This window comes from Dama dama, chromosome 15, assembly GCF_033118175.1.
Source record: "Dama dama isolate Ldn47 chromosome 15, ASM3311817v1, whole genome shotgun sequence".
In the NCBI taxonomy this organism is placed as follows: Eukaryota; Metazoa; Chordata; class Mammalia; order Artiodactyla; family Cervidae; genus Dama; species Dama dama.
Window position 1 is genome coordinate 68,929,492 of NC_083695.1, and position 27,675 is coordinate 68,957,166.

General features: G+C 46.8%; 2 protein-coding genes and 1 long non-coding RNA gene across 5 annotated transcripts in view; 2 read left to right on the forward strand and 1 right to left on the reverse strand.

The window, feature by feature from the left end:
* The window catches only part of LOC133070358 (uncharacterized), a 15,046-nt gene extending 12,738 nt beyond the window's left edge, over positions 1–2,308 (forward strand). Inside the window, exons 2-3 of the long non-coding RNA XR_009696136.1 lie at positions 243–427; positions 2,207–2,308. This is a non-coding gene — a long non-coding RNA (uncharacterized LOC133070358). The remainder of the gene's footprint in view (positions 1–242; positions 428–2,206) is intronic.
* POLL (DNA polymerase lambda) overlaps positions 1–4,562 on the reverse strand; it is an 8,470-nt gene extending 3,908 nt beyond the window's left edge. The window contains exons 1-6 of one of the 3 annotated variants that reach the window (XM_061162439.1): positions 4,443–4,514; positions 3,156–3,296; positions 2,151–2,445; positions 1,827–1,989; positions 1,140–1,457; positions 220–393 (exon numbers count right to left, since the gene is read on the reverse strand). In XM_061162439.1, coding sequence (XP_061018422.1) covers positions 220–393; positions 1,140–1,457; positions 1,827–1,989; positions 2,151–2,445; positions 3,156–3,270 — 1,065 coding nt within the window. In that variant the 5' untranslated portion in view covers positions 3,271–3,296; positions 4,443–4,514. The other 2 variants (XM_061162438.1, XM_061162440.1) reach the window with 2 other exon arrangements.
* Positions 4,505–27,505, forward strand: DPCD (deleted in primary ciliary dyskinesia homolog (mouse)). Its single transcript, XM_061162442.1, has 6 exons — positions 4,505–4,656; positions 12,049–12,129; positions 17,825–17,949; positions 18,279–18,412; positions 26,556–26,658; positions 27,197–27,505. Exons 1-6 carry the CDS (start codon positions 4,593–4,595, stop codon positions 27,299–27,301), a joined length of 612 nt encoding a protein of 203 aa, XP_061018425.1. The 5' UTR covers positions 4,505–4,592; the 3' UTR covers positions 27,302–27,505.
* Positions 27,506–27,675: the final 170 nt, after the last annotated feature.

Consider the following 27,675-nt stretch of genomic DNA (forward strand, 5'->3'; position numbering starts at 1 on the left):
ATACTTCTTGTCTCTGCCTACGCCACAGACTAAGCCTCAAGGATATCAAACAGGGTAGTTCTGAGAGCCAAGAGAGAGATCTGCACGGGACCTGGTCCCTTTGAGAAGTGATCCCTCTCTAGCCTGGGTTCATTCTCATCAAAGCACAGGGAGAGAGAACTGTGGGACAGGAGCTCTAAGATACCGTAAAACTGAAGTGGGGCTAGGACAGGGTGTGACCTGATGGTACCACATCTGGGCAGTCTTGGTTCCAGCTCCCCAGATGTTGGAGAAGAGCTCTAAGACAGGCACGCTTTCGCTGATGTGGTCCAGCTTCCGCAGATGCCCGCTCTCCAGGATCTCAACAATCTTCTCAGCCATCCGCTTTCCAATCCCAGGGATGCCAAAGGCCTCCTAGAGGAAGAGGAGGCAGAGGCAGGAAGGAAAGGTAAGAAGGAAGGAAAGGTGAGAAGATGGGAGGAAGAGAGTCAGTAGTGGGGAAACTGACTCCTTTAGGAGACGTCTTGAGTAAAAGCCAGTCTGGTTGGTGGGCAACTGATAGCTGTGTAAAGCTTGGGAACGGCTGAAGATAAGAAGTCTGGATCGAGTGGGCTGGGTAACTTGTCTGCTGGTTCCCAGAGGGATGGAGCTCAGCACAGGCAGCAGTGATGACACTAGGCAGCATTACCACCACAGCAGGGGAGCCAGAGTGAGGCTTTAACCTGTATTGGGTCCTGCACTACATGGGTCATCTCTGAGTCCTCATGGGAAACACTGTGTTTGCTAGTGTTCTCAGTCACTTTTTACTCGTGAGGAGACTGACGCTCAGAGGATTTGAATGACTGGCTGAAAGTCAGGCAGTTAGTGAATAATGAGAACCAGAATTCAAACTCTGGCCTGTTGATCTTCAGAGACTAAACTTTTAAGCAACTTTTTTATTATGGAAAAACTCGAAAGTAAAAGAGTATACTGGATCCCACAGACCCAACACCCAGCTTTTATAATTATCAAGATTTTTGCCAAGCTGCTTTCATTAATCTCCCTGTTTTTTTCTTTTGTGAAAGTCCCAGACATCAAAAAATGTTAAGCCCTCCACCTGACCCCCACTACAGAAGACCCCCACCCAGCCCCCCACATGTCCTCCCCTGACCCCCAGATACCTGGTAGGAGGTGACAGGCTTGTGGAAGCTCTTCAGGGCATTGATGGCCTTGGCATAGCCCAGGGCCCTCCACTTGTCTCCCTGAACGCTGTAGGCTTTGGCCAATACTTCCAGCTTCTCTGTGATATGGGGGTTGTGGTTGATCGCCTTCTGGCTCGAAGGCTGTGCACAGACCCACTTATCCAGGCCCTTGGGGGCTGGGCTAGGCTCACCATCTCCCTCACAGGGGGTGGGGTAGCGGCCGCTGATCAGGGCTTCCAGATCAGCACCGCTAACCTGGGTCTCTTCCCCATCACTGGTTTCACCATCAGAGCAGGTCTTGAGATAGGGAAGGAGAAGAGACAGTAAGTTCATGCCCCCCATGAGGAGGGCTCCTTCAAGGTGGGGGCTGAGTTTCCTAGTCAGACCCAAGTATGATGCTGGGTTTTCTGCAACAGACCTGTATCTCCTTAAGTGTGGGGCCGTGTTCCACCTGGCCTCCCCTAGTGCCCAGCCCTAGGATCCCCAGTGAAATGTGGTAGATAGGCAAGTACAGGAGTGATGAATGCTGGGAAGAATTAAAAGACTTCTCAAGAAAGACAGCCCTCCTCTCTCAGGGGCCTGAGACTTGCTGAACACCAGGCTCTCCCTGTTTCTGTGATCTGGTTCCCAGGAGAAGGGAGCTGTAGGGGCTGGGAGGCTCCTGACCTGGGCTTGGATGCTTGCAACTGCTTCTGCCCTCCAGGCAGGAGATACAGGTCTGGTGGGAGGTCGGGAAGGAGACAGGGCTGTCCTGGGCTGAGCCTCACCGGCTCCAGGAGGTGTAAAAGAGAGTTGGTCTGCCTTGCTGAGCTGTGCTTGATCCGGGTACCTGCAGGATGGTGATGGCAGGTTAAGACACCAAAGTCGCACCCCATATCTGTTCCCAATCCTTCTCGAATCTGAAATCTTTGTTTTTTAATGTGTCTAATTAAGACAATGAGAGTTTAATAGCTCAAGAAAACATTTGAGGAAAGACTAGGACCAGCCCACCTCTTGGGGGTGAAGATGCCGAATCCTGCTGTGTCCACCAGCCTTCTCTCCTGCAGGCACAAGCTCAGCCAGGCTGACTTCACCAGCTGAGCACCAGCGGGGAGCTGGGGCAGTCTAAGGAGGCGGAGGGCTCGCTCACAGTCCATGCCTTCATCCACCACAATGTGAGTGACCCCTGGGGCCTGAGCAGGGCATATCTGGCCACCATGCTGGACAATCTGCTTCTCAAAGAGTTCTGCCCGGGCTCTCCCAATGCCGGTGGGCACAATGTGCACCCGCACGGAGCTCAGCCACTCTGTGGAGGGGGCATCCAGACGCCTGCTGTCATACTCTCAGACATGATCCGAATGAACCCTTCACAGTCCCCTTCCCCCAGTCATTTTCCTCCACCCCGCCTTCTGGGGATTCCACTACAAGTATACAGTTAATTTCCTCATGGGCCATCGCCTGATGTAACGGGCAAAGATACTGATACGTCCTGTTCCCTGATATAACCTAGAACTGTGTCTGGCACATTGCAGGGAGCCTATAAATCACTTCATTTGATCATTTATTCTTTCAACACATAGTAATAGACACTTATTATGTATCAGGCACAAGGCACATGCTTTGCTACTACAGGCCTCACAGTCTAATAGATTCCCCTCTCCCAACCCAGCCTACCATGTAAGTTTTTGCCATCTATTTGTCACTTTGGCTGCAAAACAGCATAACTCTGGGGACCTGAGAAGGATCCTCTCCCCTCACCAGTAGGCAGCTTCCTAGAGGAAAGGATCCTATCGGTCATTTCCTTAGGGACCAGGGAGTACTTTCCGGCGTGTGGTAGAAGATGAAACAGAAAGTCACCTGTCAAAGACTGGGGATCAAGTTTAGGACAAGGGAGGTACAAACAAAGCCACAGGCTCTGGGTGGGCAGAGTCAGCTGTAATATCTGATTCTGGGCATGAAAGATGTAAGAAGCCTGAGGCTCAAGCACATGAGAGTCTTGAGGGTGAGTCCACTCACCTCCTGCTTCTTCTCTGTCTTCCCTCTTAGGAATCTTTGCAAGAGCTTTTGATGATGGGTTGGTGTGAATTTTCTTCCGCTTGGGAAATGCCTTCAAGATGCCCCTGGGGTCCATTGAGGTATGGCTGGACCCTAACCTTTCTGTTGGAGGGTTGATCAGGGCAGTTGTCATGTGCAACCCAGACCTGGGGCTCCCCAACCCCTCTATGAAGGTGGGGTCTCTACTGACAACACTTTGGGGACAGTAGCCAAGTTCCCAGGAGTCTCACAAAACCCAACTAAACTTGGCTTAGCCTAGCTCTACACATGGACAAAGGAGCCTGGTGGGCTACAGTCCATAGGGCCACAAAGAGTCAGACACTACTGAAGTGACTTAGCATGCACAATCACCAGTCTTTCAGAATACTGGGGAAAATAAGAAGAGTGGAAATATCCAGGGAACTTTTGAAGGGGGAACAAATGACATCATGGGCTTCCCTGGTTGCTCAGATGGTAAAGAATCTGCCTGCAATGCAGGAGACGGGAGTTTGATCCTCGGGTCTGGAAGATCCCCAGAAGAAGGTAATGGCTATCTACTTCTTGCCCTGAGAATTGCATGGACAGAAGAGCCTGATGGGCTACAGTCCATGGGGTCGCAAGGAGTCAGACAGGACTCAGCGACTAACACTTTCACTTTCAAAGGGTATCACTCCTCAGGGGGCTGCTTTGAAGGTTAACTGTGCAGTATCTGCTCCTGCTGCATCCCACTTCCAAAAGGCTTTACGAAAACGGGATGCCAGGCTAGGAATGGGCTCCATCTTTAGGAAGGACTTGGGCTTCCAAAAGGAGTGGGGAGTGGTGGTGGGGGCGAAGGGGAACTTGCATATCTTTCTCTACCCCCATCACAGGCCCGCAGAGGAAAACGGGGAGGGTGGGGGTGGCTGGTGGAGTTTAGGGAGCCGGGGTGGGGAACGCCCTGCACCTGCTCTGGTCTTGGCCCTCTCGGCACCGGGACGCGCAGGCCCGCAGCTGCGGGGAGACGCACGACTGCAGCAGGTGTCGGACGCCTCCCGGGACTGGGGAGTCTTGGCCTCACAGCTGGGGGTGGAGAAGACGCTGGCAGGTGTGAGGCACCCGCCGCGTACCGCAGCTGCCGCGCGCCAGGGACTCCCGGGGTGGGGCTAGGGGAGCGCTGGACTGTCCGGATCCTGTCCTGAGGAGTCCTCCTCACTTCCCAGATTCAGTACAGAATGGGGTCAACTCCGGACCCGACTGGTCACCGGGGGTGGACAGGAATAAACTACTTACCAGGGCAGCCAATGAGAGCAGACGGAGGGCGCGGGGTTCGCGGGGTGGGAACAGGCCAAAGCCCAGAACATCTTCCGGGTCATCCGGAAGTGACCCTAGGCGGAACGGTTGCCATGGCAGTGGCCAGGCACGCGGCTCGTTGGAGGGAAGATGGCGGTGACCGGCTGGCTGGAGAATCTGCGGGCGGCAGAGAAGACTGCACTGCTGCAAGACGGTAACTCGACCCCCCCCCCCCCCGCCCCCCGGCGCGAGCACCTTGTTCCTTTCCCCCAGGGTCCAGCCCTCCGCGCTGGCGCCCCCTGGACGGGCCCAGCCCGGAGGGTAAGGCTGGAAGGTCGCAGCCTCCCCCCAGGGCAAGTTCTGCATTTGCAGATGAAGAAACTGAGGCTCATATAGATGAGGCGACTGGAACACCCTTCTCTGAACACCCCTAGTTTCCCCCACACTACCTCTCTCCGCTCTGCGTTCTGTTACTAATAAATCTTTTCATGTTCACTATGTCATTTGCTCTTCCCCGCAGTCCCGAGAGGCTGTTTTCCACTGTGTTTTACAGAAGAGGAAACTGAAATCCAAGATTTTAGGTCGGCTGCAGCTCCCCCAGTCAGTCAGTGGTAAAAGTGGATCTTGACCTGGGATCCCATGAACCCCAGTCTGGAGATTTCTATTGCTGAAAGCTGCCTGGTGTCATAGAGACTCAGGACACCTGCGCTGTATTTAAGACTCTGCCTTTAATTTACCGTGGGCTCCCCAGTCGGCCTCTTTACTCGTTTGAAACTCACTTTTCTCATCTGTAAAATGAGGTGAATGGATTATCTCTGTTATCTCTGAGGTCCTTTGCACTTGTTATGTTTGAATTTCTAAGTGTTCCTTGGGTCTTTAAAGGAGACAAAGCAGCGCCTCCTGCCCCACCCCACCCCCGCCCCCGCCACTTCTCCCATTCCTCCTGGTTCTGGAAGAGGTGGACACAGGGGTTTGGAGTTCTGACTTTCTTCCACTCTAGGATTGACCAATGCTTGACTGTCCCTTCCTGGACCCAATTGGCAGCCAGAATGAATTCGGTCTGAATTCCTTGTAGCTTTCAGGAAACTGGCAGGGACTGATCCACAGGTAGAGGCCAGTCAAGAAAGCTTGGAAAGTGAAATCAGCTGGTCATTTGCTCATTTATTCAGGCAGCATTTAGGGATGCTTTTACTATGTGTCAAGTTGTGTGCTAGAGCAGATAGAAAAAGACATATCTCAGGAGTTCCCATAGTGGTCAAGAAAAAAGGTAAATAAATGAGAGTGTATGTGTTAAGTAGAAGTTGGACTTTTCTATAAAATGCCATGAGAGCTCAGAGGTGAAAATGGTTCTCTCAAGAAGATCTGACAGAACAGGTGATGTTCATGGGCCCTAAAAGATAAATAGGTGTTTGCTAAGTGGAGAAGAGGGGATAGTTATTCCACCAAGAGTAACTCACATGTGAAGACACAGAGGTGTGAAAGTGTGTGGATGATTTCTAGGGGCATAGCAAAACATTTAGTGAGGCTGAAGCCTTTACCCAGTCAGTCCTAATATCTACCTACACTTTGTCAGGTACTGGGTGCTAGGATGCAAGAGTGAATAAAAGGTCCCTTTTCTCAAGGAGTGTTAAGGGGAAATGGTAGAACATGAAGAGAAATTGCAGAGAAGCTGGAGTTGTGATAGATCTCCTTTGCCAAACTAAAGATTTTGAACATTATCTCATGGGATGGTGGGATTTGTTTTATTGTAAGAAGTACATAACATATATTTACCATTTTAGCCTTTTTTAAGTGTAGTTTTGTGGCATTAAGTATATTCACATGGTTGTGCCCCCATTGCCACTATCCATCTCCAAAACGTTCATCTTCAGCTGAAACTCCATGCCCATTAACTACTAACTCCTCAACTGAAACTCTGTATACCCATTGAACACTATTCCTCAGTCTCCTTATCTTCGGGCCCTGGCAATCACCATTCTACTTTCTATTTTCATGAGTTTGGTTACAGCACAGACCTCATATAAGTGGAATATACAATATTCGTTGTTTTGTGAGTGGCTTATTTCACTTAGTATAATGTCTTCAAAGTTCATCCAGGTTGTTGCATGTGGGAATGAGGAAATGTCGTTTGTTGCATGAGGAAATTTTGACTTCCTCTCTTTTTAAAGCTGAATAACATTCTTCCATTGTATGTATGAATATACCACATTTTGTTTATCCACTGGTGTGTCAATGGACACTTGAGTTGCTCCCACTTTAAAAAAAATTAATTTTATTAATTTTTATTGGAGTATAGTTGCTTCACAATGTTGAATTTGTGTCTGCTGTACAGCAAAGTGAACTCAGCTGTACATATATCCCTCGTTTTTGGATTTCCTTCCCATTTAGGTCACCACAGAGCATTCTGTAGAGTTCCCTGTGCTATACAGTAGGTTTTCATTAGTTATCTATTCTTGCATAGTATCAGTAATATATATATATATATATATGTCAATTCTAGCCTCCCAATTCCTCCCCAGTCCCCCCTTGATAGCCATACATTTGTTCTCTATGTCTGTGTCTCTACTTCTGATTTGCAAATGCGTGTGTGAATGCTTAGTTGCTCAGTCGTGTCCGACTCTTTGTAACCCCATGGACTGTAGCCCACCAAGCTCCTCTGTCCATGGAATTTTTCAGGCCAGAATGCTGGAGTAGGTTGCCATTTTCTCCTCCAAGGGATCTTCCAAACCCAAGGATTGAACTGGTGTCTTCTATGTTAGCAGGCGGATTCTTTACCACTGATTCGCGTGGGAAGCCCTGCTTTGCAAATAAGATCATCTTTGCAAATAAGATCATTTTTCGATATTCCACATATATGCATTAATATATGTATTTTTTTCTTTCCAGCTTCACTCTGTATGACAGTCTCTAGCTCCATCCACAGCTCTGTAAACGACCCAGTTGTGTTCCTTATTGTGGTTAATATTCCAATGTATATAGGTACCACATCTGGTTTTTAAAAAAACTTTTGAAACTATTTCTTTTGGATTGTGCTGGGTCTTTGCTACTGCACATGGGATTTCTCTATTGATAGTTATGACAATTGTGGGCTGCTCTCTAGTTATGGTGCACAGGCTTCTCATTGCCATAGATTCTGTTGTGGAGCACAGGCTCTAGCGCCCTCAGGCTTCATTAGCTGTGGCACATGAGCTTAGTTGCTTTGTGACAGTGTGGAATCTTCCCAGATCAGGGATCAAACTTGTGTCCCCTGCATTGGCAGGCAGATTCTTAATCACTGGACCACCAGTGATGCCCCTGTGCCACATCTTTATCCATTCCTCTGTTGATGGACATTTAGGTTGCTTCCATGTTCTGGCTATTGTAAACAGTGCTGCAATGAACATTGGAGTACATTTGTCTTTTTGAATTACAGTTTTTTCCAGGTATGTGCCCAGAAATGGGATTGCTGGCTCGTATGGTAGTTACGTTTTTAGTTTTTTAAGGAACCTCCATACTGTTCTCCTTAGTGACTGTATCAGTTTACATTCCCGCCAACAGTGCATGAGGGTTCCCTTTTCTCTACACCCTCCAGCATTTATTGTTTGATGATGGCCATTATGACTGGTGTGAGGTGATACCTTATTGTAGCTTTGATTTGCATTTCTCTTAGTGATGTTGAGTATCTTTTTATGTGTTTGTTGGCTATCTATGTGCCTTCTTTGGATAAATGTCTATTCAGGGGTTCCGCCCGTTTTTTGATTGGTTTTTTTTTTGCTATTGAGCTGCATGAGTTGCTTATATATTTTGGAGATTAATTGTTTGTCAGTCACTTCATTTGCAAATGTTAATATTTCCGCCCATTCTGAGGGTTATCTGTTCATTTTGGTTATGGTTTCCTTTTCTGTGCAAAAGCTTGTAAGTTTAAGTGGGTCTTTTTATTTTTGTTCTTATTTATTTATTTTTGTTTTGTTTTTATTTTTGCTTTTATTCTTATTTATTTTTGTTTTTATTCTTATTACTCAAGGAAGTGAGTTACTTCCACTTTCTTTTTTAACCATAAAGAACTACTGCTGGGAACATAGACACAAGTATCTATTCTAGTCCCTGCCTTTCACTTCCTTTTGTTGAAGGACAGTGTTCAAATAAATATTTCATCAACCAGGATTTTGGTATGTTTTTTTGTTAGTGATATCACAAAACAACATTGTTAGTTTTTTCTCTCCCTAATCAAAACCTAAAAAAGAAAACAAAAAACCCTAATGTGTGAATATGCCTTGTTAGACCACTCCTGGAGATCTGCCCTCCTGATGTGTATGTGAGTGGGCAGAGGATGTGGCTGTCTGCCCACCTAGAATCACTTCTCTTGATAATGAAAACCCAGTACACTTTTTCATAAATCATTTTTTCTGTTGCAAATTATTGATTTATTCAATGATTTGTATTCCTGGTAATCCCATTATTTGCAGGAGGTGGACATCAGTATGTTAACAAGTTTTTTAGAAAAATTAAAACCAGAAAAAGGGAAGAGTACGTTGTATGTGAGGTCAGTGTTTATGATAATTGATATGATACATGCAACACACATAGACACACACAAACACACATATGATAGATTACATATATACTGGATTGTGATCTACATCTTATTTCTTACCCTAGGTCCCATTCAGAAAAGTTTGACAATCGCTGGTCTAGAGAAACTCTTTGTGAGCTATGTGGTATCTTTCATAAATAATTTATTTTCACTGTGGAAATATGAAAAATAAATAAACAAGTCACCCATAATCCTCCCCTGTGGAGATAATAACAATTGACATTTTCATACAGAAACATCCATATTTTTTCCATGTATACAAGCTCACACACACATATTTTTTCTCTCACCAAAATATCATAGTAATATACTTAAATTTTTTATATTCACATACAGGAGTACATTTAGAACTGACTGAGCTATGAGGGAAGCCCTAAATATGTATTAGAATAAACTATAGATGAATATTATGATCTTGGGTAAGGGAGGATATTCTAAGCACAACTTCTGGATAATAACCACAAAGGAAAAGTAATTTACTATATAAAAATTAAACATTTGTTTGAGAAAATCTGCTTTAAACAAAACGGCAATTAAAACTGAGAATATTTGCAACATGTGTGACATGTTTACTATATACAAAGCTCAATCAGATTAGTAAGAAAAAGATGAATACTGAAATAAAATAGGCTAAGGCCCAAACATGTAATTCACTAGAAATATGAACAATAAACCCCTAGAACATTGTTCATCCTTATAACCTTAAAGCCATATAGATACCCTAGTATGGTTATTAGAGCGTCGACTTTGGCCTCAAGTGAGTTTAGGCCCAGGCTATCATTTCCTAGTTTTATAACCTTGAACCAGTTACATGATCTTTAAGCCTCAATTTTCTTTATTTGTGAAAGACGAGTACTGGAGGCACATAGGATTATTGTGAGAATTAAATGAATAAAATATGTAAAGCATCTGGCCCATGGTAAGCACTGTGTCCTGCTACACTGACGACCAGACTCCAGGGAAGAAGAGGGTCAGGCCAGACACCCTCAGCTAATCACAGGCAGCACCTCGTACCTGCCTCCTGACAGGACAGCCTCTGCCAGCTCTGCGAGCCAAACATGATTAAGGGTGGTGTAACCTGGGGGCCTATGGAGAGGCCCGCAGATTTGGGGGTGAGTGTCCCTAGAGTACAAATTTGGAATGGCTCGAAGAACAAGGCCTCGGGGAGTGAATGGACAGCAAAAGGCTTGGTAGATCGGATGCAGTTGCAAGTTTTGGCTAGTGGCTCCTTCAGCTGATTAAGGGCCTTGGGGCTCTATTCATCAGGGATACGCTGGGTACCTGTCTGCAGGGCATTGGTACTGTCTCACTGAGGAGCCTACCAGTCAGTTTACCTATCTGTAAAAATGGGAAATCATCTAGCCACTTTTAATAAGATGCTTAGGATTATACTACTGAGATGGAAGAGTTGGTCTCGGAGATGCACTGGAATTCTTTCCCTTTCCCTTTTTTTTTCTTGGAACATATGTTACTTTTGTTTTAGTATGAAATTGTTTTAACATTCGTTTTCTTTTAAGTTTTTATTGGAGCGTAGTTGCTTTGCAGTGTTGCATTAGTTTCTGCTGTAGAGCAGTGACTCAGCTGTCTATGTACACACCTCCGCTTTTTTGGATTTCCTTCCCATTTAGGTCACCACAGAGCACTGAGTGGAGTTCTCTGCACTGTGTGATAGATTCTCATCAGTTATCTGTTTTACACATAGTATCAATAATTTATATATGTCAGTTCCAATCTCCTGATTCATCATCCCCACTTCCCCTTGGTATCCATATGTTTGTTCTCTATGTCTATGTCTCTATTTCAGCTTTGTAAATAAGACTGTCTATATCAATTTTTTCAGATTCCACATATTTGTGTTAATATGCGGTACTTATGTTTCTTAATTCTGATTTCACTCTGTATGACATACTCTGGGTCTGTCTAGGCCTCTACAAATGACCCAATTTCATTCCTTTTTATGATTAATATTCCATTGTATTTATGTACCACATCTTCTTTATCCATTTCTTCTCTTCTTTCAATGAAAGATGAAGTGATGTTCTTTCATTCTTTCAATCAGTATTTAGCTGAGCTCTTAAAAACATGCCAAGTACTATGCTTAGTGTTTGGGAAACCATAGATAGAGGGGATAAAATCCCTCTTATCTTAGTAAAGAGACAGGCAGTAATCATCCAGAATTCACACAGATAGATGTAAAACCATAACCAAGGTAAATGCCATAGGGAAAATACGTGGGCACTAATGTCATGTGCTATGTGATAGGAATGGCATAGAGATGTGCAGAAGAAGGCAGAGTGAGGACACAGTTGGAGGGAGCCATTGGTTGGGAAACCCAGTTCAATAATCTGAGCACCTAGGCTTGGTTTTAGGAACTGGGGAGAGAAAGATAAATATGATATCATTCTTGAAACAGATCCTTTTAAAAGTGTCATACAATGTGATAAATGCTCCACTGTGGATATGAATAAAGCACCAGGAAGGCATAAAGAAATAAGTGATGAATTTTGCCAAGGTGGCTAGGAGTGATAGTTTTAGGAAGACTTCCCAGGAGAAATGACATTTCAGTTGGATTTTGAAGGGCAAGGAGGAGTTCAACAGTTGGGAAGAGTGGCTCAGACAGTAAAGAATCTGCCTGCAATGCTGGCGACCCAGGTTCAATCCCTGGTTCAGGAAGATCCCCTGGAGAAGGGAATGTCTACCCACTCCAGTATTCTTGCCTGGAGAATTCAAGGACAGGAGAGCCTGGCAGCCTTATAGTCCATCGGATCACAAAGAATCAGATATGACTAAGCAACTAACACTTTTTTAGAGCTATTGCTCGTAGAATAATCAGCAGAACAAAGACATATTCAGGAAAAACAAATGAGTCCCAGGACATGTCTTAAAGTAATGGTGGGTGATGGTTGTCAAGGAGTTCATGGGAGGCTCTGGGAAGATTTTTAATATGCCCATGGCTATTAGTGGATCTCTGGGTCTAAAAGGCCAAGGCAAGAGGCTGCTCAGGGGTAAGACCCTCTTCTGCTTTGTGCCTAGGGAGAAGAAAGGTGCACTATTTGTTCCCAGATGGGAAGGAAATGGCCGAAGAATATGATGAGAAGACAAATGAACTACTTGGTAAGTGACAGGGGCCCCCAGTGGGCCCTTAGGGACACTTGGGGCGACCTGAGCACAGGTAAACAGGCCTAGCTGAGGCTTCAGGGAGAAGCTCAGCAGTACCTTTGGGAGCTTGGGGAGACTGAGGCCCTTGAGGCAAAGTTGTTCCTGAGAATAACCCGAGGTCAGGGTCAGACACCAGAGATGCAATGGGTGTCCACTTGACCAGTGAACCTCACTCCACCCCCAGGCAGATGAGAGAGTTAACTCTTCTAAGGTGTGATTGGGGGTGTAGAGAAACCATTGGGAAAATCTTCACAGAGAAGGTAGAATTGGAAGTAAGCCTGGTGGGCGAAGTCATGGTGAAGGCAGCTTTCCCTGCACATTTTGGCTTAATTTTTGTTTTGTTTTCTGAAACCACATCAGGAACAAGCAAGAATCAGAGGCAGCAGCTTCTGACCTTGCCTCAGAGGCAGCTCTGTTAAATATACCCCTCGTCTTGGAGAAAGTCTGAATTAAAGGGAGGAGGGGGGAGAAATGGTCATTTTGCAGCATCATCACTTTCATTCCTGCAGCCCTTTTCCTCTCAGAATAAGCTCATGAATAGAGGCTCCAGTTCAGATTTCTGAAAATTATTTGATTTGCTCATTCTCTGTTCTCAGGTATGCATATCAGCATTGACTGACTTCCCGAAGCTAGGTGGCTGGTTCTTTGACCCAGGGCCTGAGGCTGTCAGCAGTGGGAGTTGGTCTCTTTATTAAGTTTCACCTGAAATGCTAAGACCAGTGATGGAATCATGGGCTGGGTTATTTTCTTGTCATTATTCTTGACTTTAATTTCTTCCTGGGACTGATGGACAGGTAGCACTGTTGAGGGAATTTCTTTTTCCCTTTTTCTGACAGCTCATAAATGTCTAGAACCGACAACATGGATCACACTGGTTTGCATTCTCTCCGTCTCCAGTCTTAAAACGTGTGTCCTGCGCATGCTCAGCCGCAAAGTGAAGTGTTGATCCTTCCTTATTATGAGCTGCTTGGGTTCCAGTCCCAATTGGTTTAGTCTGGTGCTATTAAAAAATCTTGATGTGTTTAGCATATGACACTGATTTGGTGGAAACCAATACAGTAGTAATATCCTTACAATGCATTGTAATTTATAGCACTCCCAGGGGGTGACAGCCTTGGAATTCCTAACAGGGGGTGAGCTTATGAAAGCAGAGGTCATGTGGGCTGACCAGCGCCATCACCAGGCCAGGGACTAGCCACAGCTCCTTTCTCTGAGCCCCCAGCGGCACTGTCTTCTCCACACAGAGCAAATAATACAGCTATTGCTGCTGTGGCTATAAAAACAAACAAGTAAAACCCAAGGCCTCTTAGTTGTGCTTGGACACAAACTTGAAATGAAGAACAAGCCCAGGTTACTTGATTGGTAACATCCCATGTGAACCTATAACATTCCTTCATGGTCAAGAATAGACAGTGGCCTCCCAACTCCTTTTTCTTAAAAGCAGAAATAGAGGTTCATAGGAGAATGTTGCTTGAATCAGTCTACCTCAGGATAGTAATACTGTAACTTTTATTGGGCACCATGCCAAGTGCTTTACACCAGCCATCCTCGTTACAGCCCTGTGTGGTAGGTAGGTACTGCTGTATTCATTTTACAGTCAGGAAAATTGCAAGTTTCGAGAGGCTAAGCACCTTGCTCAGAACCACATAGCTGGTTAGTTACAGGGCTTGGGTTTACGCCTAGGTCTGTCTGATGAAGAGCCCATGCTTTTAATCCACAACAACATACTGTTGGGAGTTGAGAGTATTTAATCCTGTTTTGTTTTTTTAACTAAATTTTGTTCTCCTCAGAATGACCCAAGTAGAGACTGGTGGGAGCAGGACAGAGATTGGGCAGTGAGGAACACTCCACTTAAACCACTGGGCCCCTTGAACAGCTGACCCTTTTCTTATTCATCTTCAACCATCCCACCCCACGCCTGCCAGCTTGCAAAATACTGTTTGTTTTTAATTTTTAAGTATAAATAATCCCAGGGCCTGAACTGACTTTCACTTGTGCATTCGTTGAAGCAAAATATGGACAGGGTTTTTGTGGCTGTAAATGGGAATGGTTTCCATTTTTTATTTTTTTCCAGCTAATTATACAAATTGGATAATTGGCCAAACTGGTTTTCTGTCTGAAAAACCCAGAAAGTAATTTATAGAGAGAATTACCAATAGTGCATCTGTCTGGGGCAGAGCCCTTCCAGTTGGTGTTAATAAGCATAGTAGTGTCATATTTTTTTTTCCTGCCTGCTCAGTGCTATTCATTCCCACCCCCCACAATGAATGCTGTATGTGTATTCATAGAGAAAAAAAACTGAAGGGCCCCATAACAATGATCGGAACATCAAACCAGCCCTAGAAGAACACAGCATGTCCAGGGGGGCCAAGGCTGAAGGGCAGGCCATCCCCCAGCGATTACATTCGGATTACCGGCTTAATCTGCTGTGGTATTTGACCGCCAGCCTAACCACCACAGGCTGCATTTGGAGGATATTGAGCACTTTCATCCCCAAGCACTTCACCGGCTTTATAAATGACCCACTCGATTCCCTTCAGCCTCCTCAGGGATGGGACGTGGCAGCTGTTTAATAGCCACATAGCAATGTTGCAGTGTTTTAGGGCAGAAAAGAAGAATCCTGCATCCAGTTTAAGCTGCAGGGAGTATTTAGGAAAGGGGAATGTAATTATCCACATTGGAAGTGGGCCAGGGCTGGGAGCTCTGGGGAAGGAGGCCTTTAGGACCTCTGCTTTCCAGCCCACCTGAAAGATGGGGCCTCCTTTCAGCAGTCACGGACATCAGCCTGCTTCCTGCTGACTTAGGAAAAAGGCCCCAGGCGCTGCCTCCTTCATATATTCCCCATCAGACCCTTTACAGGGTCATTGAAAGTCTCCTTTCCAAGGACTGGCCCTGGCTCAGCCAGGAAGATATGACAGCGTCCCAGGGAGCTGCCTTGCACACACCAGTTTGGGTTTAACATATAATCAAATCAGAGTGACAGCAGGTGGAAACAGTCTTCTGTTGCTGCAGGAGCTGTCCTTGAGTTCAGGAACAAAGACAGGACAAGAAAGACAAGACGAAGCATGTATTTGCATGTGTGCATCCATGCCCACATCCATGGGGGAAATAATAAGGACTTCACCAAAAATCATTTATTGGATCTTATCTCAACGCGGGAATTAGTACAGAGACCTTCTTAGTATTCTAACAAAGAATTTAACCTCAAGGTGTCAAAAACAGTGAAACAGCCAAGGGTCCAAGTTTCTGTGACCTGAGTGGCTTTTAAGGCCAGCAGTAAGGAAACCAGTAGCTAACCTTCCATCTCCTTAGGGTCCTTTTGGGGAACGTTGCTGTTCCAAACCCAGTTATTCCATAGATAAAAGAGTAGATCGGAATTGCCTTTCCTGGCCACACTGGCACTGTGCTTCAGGACACATGATTTAACAAGGCTCGTGATCACCGGACACCTCACTTGTCCAGCCTCAAATAATTAAGTGTTTTTCAGAAATTAAATTTTCAAATAATTGAAGCTTTTCCTTTAAATGCTAAAATTTTAAAAAGAAATAGAGCTTTAAAAAAAAACTTAAAAAATATCATATATTCTATTTAATATTTTTGAGGAGGGCATTGCAACCCACTCCAGTATTCTTGCCTGGAGAATCCCCATGGAGAGAGGAGCCTGGCAGGCTACAGGGACGCAAAGAGTTGGACACGAGTGAAGAGTCTTAGCACAGCACAGTTAAATATTTATAGAATACAAGTTAGCCTTTTACTAGTGATTGAAATTCTGGTCTTGGAGTTAGGAGACCTGAATTTTACCTGTGGATTTTGCAAGTGAGTGTCTCTTTCTGAGCCTTGGTAATTCTTTATACTCTTCCTTGGAGAGTGGTAGCAGGGGTTGAAGGAGAGCAGGCAAGGAAGAATGCTATTTCTCATTTGAAAGATACAAGCATTGGACTAGACGCTTTCTAAAAGAACCTCCGCCTTTAAGCTCTTTTGACTGTTCTTACATCATGATCCCATCAGTCTAAGGATGCTTGTTTGCCCTCACACCAAATGGCCCCACATGCTTTTTAGTTCTGAGCCTGCACTCAGGGTGAGCTGTCCCATCATGCTGTTGTCAGTATGCCTGGGAAAAAATTAATTTCCTGCCTTATTCTACACATAGCATTTTATACATGTCCGAGTAAGAATCTAGGAGTGATCTTTTCTACAGTATAGAGTGAGATACACGGGTCTGTCACAGTAAGTCGCAGCTTAGAGGCGTTTGTCACTTCTGAATTTGTAACTGTGCAGGCTGCAACCCAGAAGACTGGCTTCCTAGTTGAGCAAGGTATTACGTGAGTAGATTTGGATGTACTCCTAGTCACAGTCCATTCACTTAAGAGAGAAGTATTTGTGAGAAAAAAAAAAAAAGTTGCCTATAAAGCATATTTCCAAGTTTTACTCTTCCTTATTAATTTTCATTATAAACTTGGAAATGTGTTTCTAGGGAGAGTTTTTGGCCCTGAGACGTAATAAAATCACACTGCAGAATGCAACAGACCTTATAAAAGCACATATTCAAGGGAAAATCCTCATTTTACAGCATACTTTTGTGTTCAGCTTGTGTGCCTTACTTAGAGCAGGGAGGGTGTTTGGGGTTTGGCACAGCTACTCAGAAGAAACCCATCCTGAGAATTGCACTCACCCCCCGGCCCAGAAAAGGAGCAACCACCACAGGCCACCGGGCGCTTTCTGAGTTGTCTAGCTCCTCAGAGCAGCTCCAGGAAGGCTGCTGGCCTGGAGCAGTGCCCGAGCTGCCACCTGGAATACCCCCATTGCCTCAGGGAGGGAAGGAGCCAAGCGGTCGCGCTTGGGAAAGCCCCCTGTGGCCACAGGCGTGCTGACAGCGGTCGGCTGTGACAGGGCTGAGTGGGGTCCCTGAGCGTCCCAGTGGGGCTCTCAGTGTCTACTGAATTGGACTTTTCACTTAAAATTTCCATAAAAGTGTGGGCCTTACTGGAAAAAAAAATCTTATGCAAACATCTGGGCTGTAAAATAGAAATGATTATTTGCATTATAAAAGGATGATTCCACTCTATAAGAAATTTATGTTATATCCTTTATAAATAATACATTTAAAATGTGATGTGTGCCTAAAATTTCCTGTAAAAACAACTGTGGGGCTATTGTTTTAAGCCAGGTACACCTGAAATGAGTAAACTTCTCAATTTGGACTTTCCGAGTCATGCCTATCAGCTTTCACACTCTTAATTCATCCTTCCTTTGCTTATTTTTAGAAGGAAGAATGCACACCAACTCATGCTTCTTGGGATCCATATTTTCCCTGTTACTAGTAGCCACCCTTTTCCCAACCTTCACATCATCCTTGTGCTTGAAGTCATAGCTGGGGGTTTCTGAACTCCACTTGGCGCCTTTCATAGCTTTGTTTTAATTCTTTTTGTCTGTGCACCCTGATCTGTGCTTTACAAATTGTCTAATATCGAAATGCTCTCCTGAGATTTCAGGGGTCATGAGGTCCCTGCTCTGATGGATAAAAGTTAGTGTGAAGGCCTGTCACTCCCACTTTTATCCTGTTCTGTACCTAAAGTGATGTCAATGATTCAGTAGAAGAGAGCAGAACACCTTTCCTCCCCATAATCCCACTGTTTCCTTCTCTCCTCAGTGAGGAAGTGGCGTGTGAAGAGTGCCCTGGGAGCCTTGGGCCAGTGGCAGATTGAGGTGGGAGAGCCAGCACTTCCAGGAGCAGGGAGCCTGGGGCCTGAACTCATCACGGAAAGCAATGCCAATGTATGTCTATCTGTCAGGTGTCTTGGGGAGGCTGGGGGAGCGGGGTGCTAGCCCTCAAGGGCAGGCACCATGTCTTGTTTACCTCCTCATCTCCAGTGTGCCCACCTGGACACAGTGCTCTAGAGATGTTCCCTTGAATGGATACCCAAAGGGTTTTGGCTTAGTCATCCCAGAGCAGGGGCTCCAGGCTTCGTAGGTCACAGCAGTGGCAGCCTCAGAGGAGAGCTGAGGATCTCCCATTGTGTCCCCGGGTAGAGCTTTGTGGAGGGGAGCCATCCCTTCCTACCCCTCTCCAAGAATAGTCCTTGAATTGGATTTGCCTTCTGCAGCCCATATTCGTGCGCAAAGATACCAAGATGAGTTTCCAGTGGCGAATTCGAAACCTCCCATACCCTAAGGACGTTTACAGCGTCTGTGTGGACCAGAAGGAGCGCTGTGTTGTCGTGAGAACAACCAACAAAAAGTAAGTGGCGTGGTAGGCACCTGCCTACTTGTGTATGAGCAAGGTGGGGGTGGGGTTTGACCTAGGGTTAGGACTCAGATGGTTCCCCAACCCAGAGGGTAGAGCAGCCTCCTCTTCCAGCTCTGATAGAGGCAGAAGGGCTTCACTACAGCCCTAGAATAGGTACTAAAAGCTGAAGGGCTTTCTCTCTTCAGCCCTTGAATACTGTAATCAGAACCAGCTTGAATATTATAATCAGCTCCATCAGGGCAGGGAAATTTGAACAATGAGTGTCTGGTCCAGTACTTGGCATATGCTGGAGCTCAGTAAACATTTGTTGGATGAATGAGGGGATGAGGAAATAACCCAGCCACTGACTTGTGATCTTAGGTGGTTCTGCTGTAAGGTTACTATGCCTTGACCTCTGGCTGGCTCCAGTCCACTATGAGCTTGGAGCTGGCAGGGAGCCAGAGCCTGGAAGGCACCCCTGTCTGAGGTGGCAGTTACAGAAGTTAAAAGCACTGGTCTGGGAGCAGCAAACTTGATCCAACCCCCCTAGGGATGTTGTCCCTAGAGGGACAGGGGGAAGGTGCTTTGGCTTCTTAGAAGTCTCTTGCATGATGTTTCAAAGAGGGTCCTCATGTCCCTTTTCCTTCTATTCTCATGGTCTGCTAGGGGCAGGCAAACTTTGGGGCTGAGGGGACAGAAGGTGACCGAGGTGGAGATCTGATCCTGGCGGGACTGCTTCTGGGAAATGCACTGATCTCGTTTGGGTTTCTGAAGCTCTGACTGACCACAGAAGAGAAGAGCCCCGTACTGACTTGGCTGTGAACTGAGTCAGAGGGATTGCAGTGTAGGACCAACTCCCATGAAATAGATTTAGGGCATTGAGATGGGAGGTTTTATGAGTTACTAGTCCACAGACTGTGAAGCTACCCAGCATGTCTCATGGGGTGCTCAGCTTAGGCCAGAGATGCCCCCTCCAGTTTACCTGGAGTAAGGAGGACCCAGTATTTGTCCATCTCCTCAGGTGGTGTGGTGCCAGCCTCCCCTCCCATCTCCCTCAGGTCCATGATGCCACAGGAAAGCAGTGCGGCTCCCAGGCTCCCCTAGTGCAGCCCTGGGGTCTACCCTCCTCTCTGACCCCCACACCCTATCACTTTGGCAGGGTTAAGGGGTGGGGAAGGGGTGGAGATGAATGAATTAATTTCAGGGTTATTGCTGTACATGCAGCCAGCAGCCCCTAAAGTGAGCCTTGTCTATAAATATAAAGTCATAATAATAAGGGTTTGCGTTTGTAAAGCACTTTATAGCCCTCAGATAAAAGGCAGTTTATTCCCGTTATTGTTCTCATCATTAACAGGAGTCAGTGCCTAAAGTAGAATTTAGCAATTTCAGACAACAGAGAAATTGCCTTTAGGAAAACGAACTCCATGCTTCAGCAAGCATTCCCTGGTGTCAGAGGCCCTAGGTCCAAACTAGGAACAAAAGTGCTTCTGATAGCACTTGAATCTGCAGCCCAGCAGTTTGTGGAGCTGGCTGCTGCCTCCCTTTTGTCCCCCAGAGGTCACTGTCGAATACAGATAGCAAGCAAAAATGTGATTACCAGGGAGCGAGAGAAGAGAGGCTAGCTAAGCTCACCAGAAAATTCATCTGCAGGCCGGTCCTCTGGGTCCCATCTCCTGCGCATATCCAACCATAGGTGGCGCTGTTGGCCAGGCGCTCCACTCCAGCGCCCCAGGCAAGGGGAGACGTTGCTGAACTGCTGGGTGAGGACGGGTGGTGGTGACGGGAGTAGTGCCTCCAGAGGGAGCAGGACCAGGCTCGGGTTCCCACAGAGGGGAGAGGAGTATGTGAGCGCTCACTTCAGGGCCTGCACTGAGATCTCAGGGTCAGTGCGGCCCAGCCTGGCGCAGCACAACCTTGGGACCCTCTGCTGGCAGGAAGGCGGGGGAGGCTGCTAAGCCCTAAACCGGCTCCTCCTCAGCCTAGTGGCACGTTCATTTTCTACTTGGAGTAATAACACGTCCTGTACCTTTACTTCCTTTAAATATACACAACTCAATGGCTATTCCTTAGAGCGGAGTTTAACTTTTTCAAGATAATGTAAAAATCTATTTTCTGATCATCACACCATCCAGTGGTAGACAGGGTATGTATTTTTATTCTTGTGCTATATATGAACGATTCCATAAGAGTATCTATAAAGTCAGCATGATGCACTTGATTTACTGGCGGGGATAGTGACGGTTTTAATGCCCAGGCCTCTACAGTTTCCACCACACTGTGGCTTTTCTGATTTGACGTCCTTCACCTGAAGGTTCCGTATCTGCCTCGATTCTAATATTCTGGAATATAGTTATCAATAAAAGCCAGAGTCCCTGAAAAACTGAGTTTGCCACTTTTCTTGATGGAATTGATTCCAGTGAATTATGTCCTTGGCCTCAGGTAATAGCAAGAGATGAACCAGGGAAGGAAGAAGGTGCTTTTCTAGGATCTGATTGTGGCATCATCTGTTCCCAATAAGCATGCTTGTGCAGAGAGAAGGTTCTGAGCCTCAGCCTTAGAAGCTGGCAGTTCTAAGTGGAATGAGCTGGGCATGGAATAGGAGGATGTCAGCTTGAATCTGGCCTCTGCCACATATTAAATCATAGCATTTTGGGCAAGGTTTCCTCATCTATCACAGGAGAATACTCATGTGTACATCATAGATTGTTTGGGGAATTAGGAAATTGTATATTGTACTCAGCCCTGTGGCCAGCCTGAGGAAATTGGAGGCCAATTCCAATTTTTTTGGAAATTGGAGCCTGAAGAGAGTTTGGCTGATTTGACATCGGTAATACTAACTCTGTGGGAGTGTTAATAGGCATCTCTAGAAAAAAGGATTCTGTGGTCAAATATGGTTAGGAAACTGAATTAAAGTTTCTCTTTGGTAGGACTTCTGAGAGCCTTAAATATGTGAATGTGCATTATAGGCAGAGGTGACCAGTTTGTCTGGACTGTTGATGTTTAAGCAAGAAGGGAAGATGTGCCTACTGATCTCCTAAGGGACAGACTGACTACACAGGCTTCCCTCAACCACTCTGGCCGAGCCTGTGTGCAGGTGTGTAGAGCACCCACAGGAGGTATGTGGGGCCCAGCCCATGTGACTCCACAGCTGTCCTGCTTCTTTTCAGCTTCCTTCACAGCCTCTTTCTCTCTAGGCCTGGCCTCTTGTGCCCTTTCTCAGTTCACTGCAAGGGAGAACAGGTTGGGAAAGGACTGGGAATGGGGAAGGGACAGTGGCAGGGAAAGAGTGATGCAGGGCAGTAGGTCATCTCTGAAACAGAGTGAAGGAGCTGTCTTTTTGCACAGGCTGCAGAGAGGTACCAGGTAGCCTGTTCTGTTCCCAGCGACTTAAAAGTTCATCTGGGGCAGCTATTTTATTTGAGAAAGGAATCTGGAGGAAGAAACAGGCCCAGAAGTTAAGTGGCCTGCCCAGAGTCCTCCTGAGAGCCCGTACTTCCACATACATCTTTGCCCACTTTGACATTCAGAAAGGAAGGCCACTCCGTGTTAGAGGGAGTGCTCAGGAGACCTGCATGGTGGTTGAATCCTGGGGGAGACCACCCCCCATCTCTGCTCCATCCTTGGAACCTAGATGGTCTGATCCTTTGAGGTGAGAATGAGAGCGATGGAGGAGTCAGGAGATAGAGAGGATTATCACTGTAATAAGGGCATCTCCCTTTACCAGTTTTATGACGTGGGCAAGATACCCAACTTGCCTGTGCCTCAGTCTCCTCTTCTATAAAAGGATGACAGAAGCAACCAACCTGAGAGCATTGTTTTTAGGAGTCAGTGTTGAACAGTGGTGTGAACAGTGCCTGGCAGATTTAGAATTCATAAATGTCACCTCTCACTATGTGGCTGAGACCCAGGATAGTGAAGGCAGGTGAGAATGGGGGTTGTTGCACATCAGCTAAAAGCCCAGGGACTACCCCACTATAAAGGCTTAGCTTTCAGCAGAAACACAAGATTTCAGGCAGCGATATGGCCTTGTTTCTTCTTCATCCTTAAAGCCCCAGTTCACAGCTCTGGGACACAGTTGATGCCTAAGAAATGTTCACTGCCTGCCAAGGGCTGCCAGGGGCTGGGCGTTTGGACTTTCCCAGAAGCACAGTGGGTCCCTCTCTAGTCCAGGCACTGGTGAGAAGGTGAACCATGGTATTCTCGGGGCAAGTCCCAAGGCAGGGATGGAGATAAGGGAGTGTGAGCTGTTCCTTGAGGAGAGAAAGCAGATGCCTCATGCTCCCTTGAAGGCTGCCCATCAGGAGCCCCTAAAAAAATGGTTTAACCTCAACCAGTAAACTAAATCCATCAGAATAGACTCAAAACAGAGCTGAGCCCCCAGATCTACTCTGCCACCACCTCCCTGCCACGTGAGAGGTGATGGGAGTAGAACAGGGGTGCTGAAGCAAGTTGTGCAACTCAAGTTCCCTTTGATCTTGTCTTGCTGTTGAGGCCTAGCCCTGGACTCTACCTCCCATGCCTGGGGCATGTGCCTTGACAGCGTGGGACACAGGTGTGTCCCTGTGCCCCCTCCCCAGGACACAGCCAGGTAGGCATTAAGGACATACCACATTCTGCACAGCAAGGCCTTACACAGGCCCACTGGGTTCAGTGTGTGCCAGGCTGCTCCTCTCCTGCTTCTGCTGCTTGTGTATATTTGCAGGGAAGATGTTAACACTTCCTAACAAGCCTTTGTGTTCATCTAATCTCTGCTGTTTAACCTTTGACTCCCTCCCTATTATCAGTGTCTGCCACCTTTGCTGGCCAGACCAAGGGCCCCAGGAAGAGCCCTCAGCCTGGGCTGGCTAGGAGGAGGATGAGGCCAACATTCCACCCCGGTCTGCAGGCAGATGGATCACCTTTCCCTGGGGCAGAGCTTTGGAAAATAAAGCAAACTTGTGGTGCCATTAGGATCCCCCAACCCCCACTCCTTTTGAACTGTCAGCCTTTAAGTAAACATTCTTTTCCTGCCATGGGTCCCAGCACCTTGGCGGGGAGTGAGGAACCTGGGAGGAGAGGGGGCCCTGAGAGTCTTCACTGAACAAGGGATTTCGGCAGGGAGAACAGGGCAGAAATGCTGCCTTGATGTCAACTCTGAGTCCCCAGGGCATCAGGGCCTTTGAAGTGGACTGGGGTGAGCTGCCAGAAGGACCAGGCCCCTCTGAAGTATTAAAAACCCAACCCTGTCCAGGCCCTCACTTGCGTGTGTTTGTACCTCTCTGCAGTGTTCTCTGCCCAGGCCACAGCCTCATGGCAGCACTGATGCCATGCCCGGGTGACAGGTCTGGCAGCCACCGGCCAGAGCCTGGGTCACACTTCCACCAAGGAAGATGCCAGATGGGCCTGTTGCTAGAGATGAGGAGGCCATTCTTTGTGCTCCAATGTAATAAGCTCCAGACCAGGATTGGGGAACTTTAATCTGACCCTACTAACTGGCTGTGAAACCAGGCAGGATAGTTCACCTCTCTGAGCCCAAGTTTCCTCTTTGGTAAAGGAGGTCAAATTTCATGCAAAGTCCAGTTGCAGACATTATGAGTTCGATGTTGCTATCTGGGTGGTGGTTTTTGTTTAATTTTGGCTGCACTGCTCCACATGTGGAATCTTAGTTCCCTGACCAGGGATCAAACCTGCACCCCCTGTATTGGAGGCATGCAGTCTTTTTTTTTTTTTTCATTTATTTTTATTAGTTGGAGGCTAATTTCTTTACAATATTGTAGTGGTTTTTGTCATACATTGACATGAATCAGCCATGGATTTACATGTATTCCCCATCCCGATTCCCCCTCCCACCTCCCTCTCTACCCGATCCCTCTGGGTCTTCCCAGTGCACCAGGCCCGAGCACTTGTCTCATGCACCCAACCTGGGCTGGTGATCTGTTTCACCATAGATAATATACATGTTTCGATGCTGTTCTCTAGAAACATCCCACCCTCGCCTTCTCCCACAGAGTCCAAAAGTCTGTTCTGTACATCTGTGTCTCTTTTTCTGTTTTGCATATAGGGTTATCATTACCATCTTTCTAAATTCCATATATATGTGTTAGTATACTGTAATGGTCTTTATCTTTCTGGCTTACTTCACTCTGTATAATGGGCTCCAGTTTCATCCATCTCATTAGAACTCATTCAAATGAATTCTTTTTAATGGCTGAGTAATATTCCATGGTGTATATGTACCACAGCTTCCTTACCCATTCGTCTGCTGATGGGCATCTAGGTTGCTTCCATGTCCTGGCTGTTATAAACAGTGCTGCGATGAACACTGGGGTACACGTATCTCTTTCAGATCTGGTTTCTTCAGTGTGTATGCCCAGAAGTGGGATTGCTGGGTCATATGGCAGTTCTATTTCCAGGTTTTTAAGGAATCTCCACACTGTTCTCCATAGCGGCTGTACTAGTTTGCATTCCCACCAACAGTGTAAGAGGGTTCCCTTTTCTCCACACCCTCTCCAGCATTTATGGCTTGTAGACTTTTGGATAGCAGCCATCCTGACTGGCGTGTAATGGTACTTCATTGTGGTTTTGTGCATTTCTCTGATAATGAGTGATGTTGAGCATCTTTTCATGTGTTTGTTAGCCATCTGTATGTCTTCTTTGGAGAAATGTCTGTTTAGTTCTTTGGCCCATTTTTTGATTGGGTCATTTATTTTTCTGGAATTGAGCTGCAGGAGTTGCTTGTATATTTTTGAGATTAATCCTTTGTCTGTTGCTTCGTTTGCTATTATTCTCTCCCAATCTGAGGGCTGTCTTTTCACCTTGCTTATAGTTTCCTTTGTTGGAGGCACGCAGTCTTAACTACTAAACTGCCAGGTAAGTCCCAGGGTTCCCCCCACCCCCCGACTAAAGGGATCATTCATGGCAAATAGATGGGGAAACAGTGACTGACTTTATTTTGGGGGCCTCCAAAATCAGTGCAGATGGTGACTGCAGCCATGAAATTAAAAGACGCTTACTTCTTGAAAGGAAAGTTATGACCAACCTAGACAGCATATTAAAAAGCAGAGACATTATTTTGTCAACAAAGGTCCATCTAGTCAAGGCTATGGTTTTTCCAGTAGTCATGTATGGATGCGAGAATTGGACTATAAAGACAGCTTAGTGCCGAAGAATTGATGCTTTTGAACTGTGGTGTTGGAGAAGACTCTTGAGAGTCCCTTGGACTGCAAGGAGATCCAACCAGTCCATCCTAAAGGAGAACAGTCCTGGGTGTTCACTGGAAGGACTGATGTTGAAGCTGATACTCCAATACTTTGGCCACCTGATATGAAGAGCTGACTCATTAGAAAAGACCCTGATGCTGGGAAAGATGAAGGCAGAAGGAGAAGGGGAGGACAGAGGATGAGATGGTTGGATGGCATCACTGACTCAATGGACATGGGTTTGGGTGGACTCTGGCAGTTGGTGATGGACAGGGAGGCCTGGCATGCTGCGGTTCATGGGGTTGCAAAGAGTTGGACATGACTGAGTGACTGAACTGAAGGGGATCATTGATCTCTGGACTGGCACCTGCAGATGAGGGGGACCAAGTGTGATATGTGAAAATGTAGTGGGGTCTTATGGTCAGCAAAGTAGGCCAGAGCCCCAGAGATCTGGCTTCTGTGATGAGTCACACGGCTTGTTCTCTTAGGGAGATTTCTCCTTGTGGATTAACTTCCCTCTCTGGCCTGTAAGTGGAGTCAGGCTAACGCTAAAAGAGGGAGAGGGCCTCGGTAAAGTGCCATGTAAGTGCCAACTGTCAGTCCCCAGCTCTGGAGGACAGCCCTAGATGTCCTTATTCTGTTCCTTGTTTGCAGACATATGCTGTTTTCTTGGGGTGCTGAGGAGGTAGGGCTTGCCTGATCCAGTTGTGTTTCCCAGGAGGCTTCCTCCACGTGTCTCTGGGATTGTTGAACTTGAAATATGAGTCACTCTAAGCCCTGGTGGCCAGAAGGCCTTTCATTCTCTTCTTTCCAGGGTCACTAAGCTCTAAAATACTGGCCTTCTAACTGGCTTCCCTTCTTCCTCTTTGGCTGCGGGGTTGGGGAGACTGTATAGAAGCTTGGCATTAGAGGGCCTGATGCCCATCTGTGGGGGTCCCCATGTTGGGTGTTCTCATGGTCTCTTGGTGTCCCCACAGGTACTACAAGAAGTTCTCCATTCCTGACCTAGAAAGATACCAGCTACCTCTGGATGAATCCTCACTGAGCTTTGCTCATGCCAACTCCACTCTCATTATCTCTGTAAGATTCGTTCAGACTTCTTGGCCACTGTGTCAGGGAAAGGCTCCTTCTTTCCCTGCCCACTTCCCATCTTACTCAGTTTCAGTCCCAACAACTCCTGGGGTATGCTTGCTAGGGAACAGGCGTCTCCAACAGAATGGGATGAGCAGGCGAGGGCTCAGGAGACTGATTTTAAAATCACAGCTGAAACTGGGTAGAGGGTGATGGGGAGGGGTGAGATCCAGAGAACTGAGGCTCTAGAAGATCCAAAAGCCTACCTCTACCCCCACGTGACCTTAAGCAAATCATTCAACCTTGTAGGCCTCAATTTCCTCGTCTTTGAATAAAGGGGAACAGAAGGAGGACTTCCCTGGTGGGCCAGTGGTTAAGACTTTGCCTTCCAGTGCGGGGGGCATGGATTAAATCCCTGGTTGGGGAACTAAGATCCCACATGCCTTGTGGTGTGGCTAGAAAGGGGGCCCTGAGTCTCTTGGGTGGAGGCTGTGTGTTGAAAGGGGTGATATGATTGACTCGTGTCTTCTCCTTGCTCCATCCTCAGTACCAGAAGCCAAAGGAGGTCCTGGTGGCTGAGTCAGAGCTGCAGAAGGAGCTGAAGAAGGTGAAGACAGCCCACAGCAGTAATGGCGACTGCAAGACTCAGTAGCTGACGCCCGAGCCTGACTTCTGACACTAAGGGTGGGTGAGGCTTTTCCTGCAGGCCTGTGAGGCTTCGGGCTTGGGCCTTTCTGGCACAGGGGCAGCCTCTCTTCTCCCAGGAGCTGTCTAGCTTTTGTAAGAACTGGGCCTCAGGGCATTCCTGGCCCCCAGGTCGTGGTCTTCCCTCCTGAGTAAAGTAATTTTAAGTCACTGTGTGTGTACTGCCCCCTCGTCCTCCGCTGGTGCTTCTGCCCCCAGGGAGGGGGCTGGTGATGACATTTCCTTCTTCGCTAGCCTCTGGACCTTCAATGTAGAACCTTCCACATAAAGGTATGGGTCTTAGATGGAGAGGAGGATCAGGGAAGCCTGACCCCAGCAGGG